Source organism: Triturus cristatus, chromosome 1_1 (assembly GCF_964204655.1).
Source record: "Triturus cristatus chromosome 1_1, aTriCri1.1, whole genome shotgun sequence".
Lineage (NCBI taxonomy): Eukaryota > Metazoa > Chordata > Amphibia > Caudata > Salamandridae > Triturus > Triturus cristatus.
The window spans coordinates 832426660-832432659 of NC_140579.1; the positions used below are offsets into that span (position 1 = coordinate 832426660).

General features: G+C 42.0%; 1 protein-coding gene across 1 annotated transcript in view; it reads left to right on the forward strand.

Annotated features, from left to right (window-relative positions):
- LOC146871147 (sortilin-like) overlaps nucleotides 1–5724 on the forward strand; it is a 795868-nt gene extending 790144 nt beyond the window's left edge. The window contains 2 exon segments of the mRNA XM_085650312.1: nucleotides 4079–4199; nucleotides 4735–5724. Coding sequence (XP_085506438.1) covers nucleotides 4079–4199; nucleotides 4735–4749 — 136 coding nt within the window. The 3' untranslated portion in view covers nucleotides 4750–5724.
- Nucleotides 5725–6000: the final 276 nt, after the last annotated feature.

A 6000-nucleotide genomic window follows, 5' to 3' on the forward strand; every position in this document is an offset into this window, starting at 1 on the left:
CTATACAAATGCAATTACAATTACATTAAACAGGGTGGGAGACAGTGCAGAGCCTTGCGGAACTCCACAAGGGAGTGAGAATACCTCCGATGAAAGATTTTCCCAACGCATTCTCTGCTCCCTCGAAGTAAGGAAATAGGTAAGCAGGCACCACCAGCTTAACCATGGATGTTGTATTACCACTGGCTCCCATTTCTGACTTAGAATCTCTTTGTACTACTACAGACCTTGCTGTAGTTAATTGATGCTCAGGACCCCATCCAGCTTGTCTGCAGTTCTTCCTGCCTCCAGTATTCCCGGTTGCCCAGTGTTCAGGGTCTGAGTGCCTGACTTCAATGTACCTGGGAATAGATCTGAACAGCCGACGCGCCGGGGTGTGCACACATCTGTGGTGTGTGTACACACTCAAGAGTTGTTTGCTGCAATGCTTCTCTTAAGCTGAGCCTAGCATCTTCTTCATATGCTGTCTGCAGTAGCTGGTATTGGCTACATTGCTGGCATTCTGCCTGACTAACCTTTGCCTGGTATTTTATCCTCTCACCTGCATTGTACCATCTGTTCTTCCTCAATTACTTTCTAATGTCATGCTAGGGTGGGTTATCTTACTCATGTCTAACATCCATAAGACTTGATAAGGGAGTTACACTTAGTTGTTCGTAGAGCTCAGCGTCAAAATCGAGAACAAGCACAAAGTTGGTTAGTTCAACAGGAATAGATCCTTGCCTTACTTATTATCTTCCGTTTCATTTTTATGTCTATGTTGTGACAAAATGCATGAAGGATCCAAAAAGAAAGTAGGTCTTCTGTTGCAATAAGTGTTCTACATGTGAGAGGAGGGATCCCAAAATGGGGAGGGGACATGTCTTTATCATGAAGAGTGAAAATGAAAAACTACTAATGTAATGTAGAAGGGTTGCAGGAATAAGTGATTTGGAAATCCCAAATTATGAACCAGCCATTTTTGAGAAAAAGTTAGCAATTAATTCATTTGTGATTACATAAAAGCTAAAAAAAGATAGAGGAACGAATATTCATGAGACAGTGGAATATAGACCTATTTGTCCCTTTGCCAAATGTCCGATCTGCCAAATTGAAATATCCTGACCACGAACGCAAGGCTAAATGCTCCAAAGTGCCAGTATATAGACTTACGGCGATGCTTACCCTGCAGAAACTACCAGAGATAACTGTGATAAGCTAACGCAAGAACATAAAAGTAAATGTCAATTTGTCTTCCTTCCCACTTTTCATCCGTCTCACAAATAATTTATTGTAACAAAATGAAGATGAAATGAGACATTTGGCAGATAAGAACTGTTGAGATATCAAAATAAGCAGATTGTTCCAGAACAGTTTCGCAATCAGTGGTGGCAGAATATAAAGAAAGAATATGACACTACAGAAATACCTCCAGTATAGCCTCACCACTTCCCTGCTTCCAGTGTCCAGTATGCTGATCTCTGCCTCCCCCCCACACACAAAGCGATGTTCCTACAAACGCCCCAGAAATTCAGCACAAGAACCTCTCACAGGTCCAGAACAAAGTACACCTGCCTTCTAAGCAAATTTGGCTCCAGTCGGGGGCAGCTCCACAATGTTGACCTCTAAATGCCATATGCCTGCAGAAACAGAGAGAACTTATCTGCCCTGATAAAGAACCAGTGTAATTTCATAATAGCAAACGTGGCTAAGGTCCCCAGACAAGTGGTATGGCTTCGTAAATAGAGCAGGCTGGCTGTGGATAAAGGGAGTGAAATAAAGAGCAATGAGGAGAGACACACCCACAGGGTAGTATCAAACCAATGTCTAAATTATTGTCTGGTGTAGTGAAGGGAATTTGCCAGATTTTTATGACTTAACCAAGATGTGAGGAGAAAAGCTTAAATTCCAAGATTGTGTTTTGTCCCTCTTATCTGCTGTCCACAGTTTAGTAGCACAACTTCCCCAGACTATACCTTATTTGCACAAGTGTTGGCATTTAATTAGTTTGTAACATAAAAATGTTTCATCTGAATATTACAATGTTACTTTTCATAACTGCCCAATTCAGTTGTCAGACATTTGTCGGGCAATTGTGGTCTCCCTTCTACTCTCTTATACACGCTGAAACAGGTGCCTGTCAATCAAAGTATTCTTCTTGATATATTTTTTATTAATATCTGAATCTGTGTATGTTTTACAACAAAGAACAGCAAGCAGAAGTGAGTCTAATAAACGCACCTCTGTTTTAACCACTGCAGGCCTGTATAACAACCAGAAGAGCTGAGTCTGTCCTTCAAGAGCATATGAGACTAAAATAGTACATAGCATTCTCAAAGGATCAGTTTTCTCTGTCGCCCTTTTTACACCTGTTCAACTGTTTGAGAAGAGTGAGGCGTGTCCCCAGTTTGGGAAAAAACATTTAACTGTGGCTGTAGTTGAGCCTTAAAGTGAATAAAATAATGTATTCTTATTTTAAAGGCATAACGTTGAATAGGCATTTCATTTATTGTGTGTTTGCAATGCCCCTGTCTTGAGTTTCTAAACATGCAGAATTAAGGCTTGATTTTTCATGCTTGCCATCTCCTAGGAGTCAAAACCCAAAAAGGTGAGTTTTTGTTGAGGAGCATGCTCGCTGTAGTAACTACTTCTAATAGATACTTTTAACTGCAGATTCCTCACCTTAGAGTATTACCCAGGAGTATTATTATAATAATAATAGCTCCTATTTGTAAAGCGCAAACATATCACCCCCTTAACGGTTTCAGGGTGCTGGGGACCGTCGGGGAGATTAAGTGAGCTATTGCCCAGAGTCACATGATGTGAGCTGCCTCCGACACCCTGGATTGAACCGTGAGCCCTGCGGTCCGGAGTCAGCTGCACTGGCCGCTGCGCCACATCTCTCCCTCTGGTGTCCAACTGGATCAGGAAAATCTTGAGCAGTACCTCTGCGCACCGTCAGGTGGTGGTGTTCAGCTCCGCATTGGCTGCATTGGAAGTGATGTTGCAGTGCGTATAAAGGTGCCTCCTCAGCGCACTATCAGTTCCTTTCGTTCCGCACCAACAGTATGGTGCCTGACAGCTACCTCAGTCATTTTTGACCAACTTTTCCCAACTGTGTCTAACTTTTTGTGCTTTGGTCTGTGAGCTAGGAAATCATGTCCCCTATAAAACCCTCAGGGTTCAAGCTAGGCAAGGGTGAAGATGCAACCCCCGAAGCCTTGTAGGCTCACTCCACCAAAGGCCAAACATCACTGTGTAAGCATGCGGGGGTCTGTCCTGGACATCTGTCGAATAGAAGTACCTCCATACTTTCATGAAGCACTAATGCTTGGACACTCAGGTCCGTCGTAATAATAATTTTGCCCGTTCAGTCCTCCAGGACTTGTTTCTCTAAGCCCCTTTGCAGACCCAGCTCTAGAGAGGTATGGTTGGGTATCTATTTTAAGGTGAGGAATCAGCAATTATAAATCTCTATCAGAAGAACAAGTTACTTACCTTTGGTAACGCTCTTTCTGGTGGATACTCTGACTGCAGATTCTCCACTGCCCACCCTTCACCCTTTTCTGTGAAATGGTCTACTATACACTCTTAAAATGTCTCAACCTAGGAATCTGTACATTGGTATCGCTGATTATTGTTGGGCTTGTCAAAAAAGAAACTGATGTCCACGCGCAAGGGTGGGTGGTGCTATATGTGGCTCTATTTGTCACTTCTGGTGTGGAACAAAGTCTGCGTGGAGTCGCACAACGCCAACTATTAGCGTGAGGGAGCAATGCTGTTAAAATCTTCTTATCGACTCCAGAGCATGAGGGTATTCTAAAGATGCGAAATCTGCAGTTAGAGTACCCACCAGAAAAGCGTTACCAAAGGTAAGTAACTTATTCTTTTGGCCTATCTGGACTTGAGTTGATAACCTGTCAAACCTTGTAATATGCAAATTCTAGACTACTTATGTTACAAATAAATTACTCATTCACATAGCTCTCGTTTTCCTGCTGTGTAGTTGATTGGGCAAGCCTTTATATATTGATATGCATCCGATGCACCAGGAGCAGGATACACATGAATGTGTGGTTTGGTTTGGTTTGTGTTCTAGATTTTTGGTCCATCGATACTCAATTCTTCAGCAACATGCAGAGTCAAATGGAACAGACTCTCTGGATACTAGTATTGTTCATGTAAATACACGGACTGGTTACCACGACGACTCAGATGAGGTACACTAAACCTACCCATGTCTGATGATGGCTCAGTGTTTGGTTTATTTGAGGATGTGTCTGCCATTGTTTTTTGCCTTAAGAGGGCTAATAAGCTGTCTTTCATTGAAGAGAATATATAAAACACTTCTTCCTCGTGGAGTTGGTTTAGCACCTTAAGTGCAAGGTTATAAAAACTACTCTTGCCCCATTTGTAGTAATTGACAAGTTGTGTCGTGGGAGGGCCATGATAGTTAGCAGGCAGTTCAGTAGTAACATTAAATGACAGCACGGTGTGCTTGGGATGCATGAAGAGTGAGTTCACAGTCTTGTTGCATGAGTTGGTGCGGCAGTGTGTCTGTGCATGGAGGAGCATGAATTTGTATTTAGTAGTGTGGGACAATATAATGATGAGGAATTAAGGCTCTGATATTCTGACCCTGAGTGTGCTTTCAGCTTACACTCCCCCTTTCCTGTCCAAAGATTAGTTGGAGATCAGTGCATCACTCACAGCTACTTTTTCTTTTTCTCTCGCCCTCTCTCTGCTGCCCCACAGGACCTCCTTGAATAGCATTGTCTGGAAGCTTGCAAGACCTGAAGACTGCTCCGGTGGACACAACTTGGAAGCAAATGGAGGATTTCTGTCCAATATTTTTTTATTTTAAACCTCTAAAATTAAATGCTTATCTAATCCAATGCCCTTCGTTTTTGAGGGGCATTAAATGGGAACCTGTTGATCCCACTGATATGCCTTCTAGCTTAGCTGCCCCTGGCAGCAGAACAGGTGCAGGTGAAGGGGGGAGTACTTGGAATGTGAGATTCAAGTTCCACCTCCTGATTAAAAACGGAGTCATCCAGAAACACTTGAAAGAAAGTAAGGTGACTCACTAATATGAGGCAAACATCTGTAGGACTTGGCACTACAGAGAGGGAAATATTGGAGTTTTACTTTATGATATTTAATGTTTTCTTAACTTACATTCATTTTATAAATTCATAAATGAAATTGAAGCAAGGAAAAGGGTAGAGTTGAAACTATGGTGATGTAGAGGGACTTGTGACATTAGTGCTGCTTTAATACCCCAGGCCTTCAATGGCCCATCAGACGGAGCTCTGTAGTATTCATGACTGCGTTTTTCAGACACTGAGCAATTGAGCAGTTTTTGTTGCTCTATAGTCTCTTGATGTGCTCAGAGTGCCTCCACGTAGACTTGCATTGTAGGCTCGGGCACTGAGCCCCCACTTATAAGTTTACTCAAGTCCGCCTTATAGTCAGTAATGATCTCTCAGTTTCTTACATGAAGTTTGAGGTTACGATCTGTACGGTTATGATACACAGCAGCTTTTATATCAACTGATGAAGAAGGAATGTCAGGTCTGTGTGTTAGGTGAGTGTGTGTGTGAGAGAGAGAACGCTTTGGGGTATTAATTGGTAGATGGTGATTTGAGATTTGCTAATACAATAGCGTTTTTCATTTTCTTCTACACTTAGTGACCATTTTTATTTAATGTTCAATCAGTTTGAAAAACGAAGTCTATCATAAATTACCAGGTTTTGGGGGGGGGGGTGGATTGGGCTTCGAAGGTTTAATACAAGCTACTAATGCAAATAAAACACCTTCTGAAACATGCTGATTAATGGGAAAGATTTGATTAGATTTTCATAGTATCTGTGGTATGTAACTCCCCTCACATAGGTGGTAAGAATGTTTCTGGGTGTAGGGAGCACCCTAAATGACAAAAGTGGGACAGCAAACTATTTATAAATAAAACAATATGGGTTAAGAAATGGAGGCAATAAGCATGACACAGAAAAGTTATA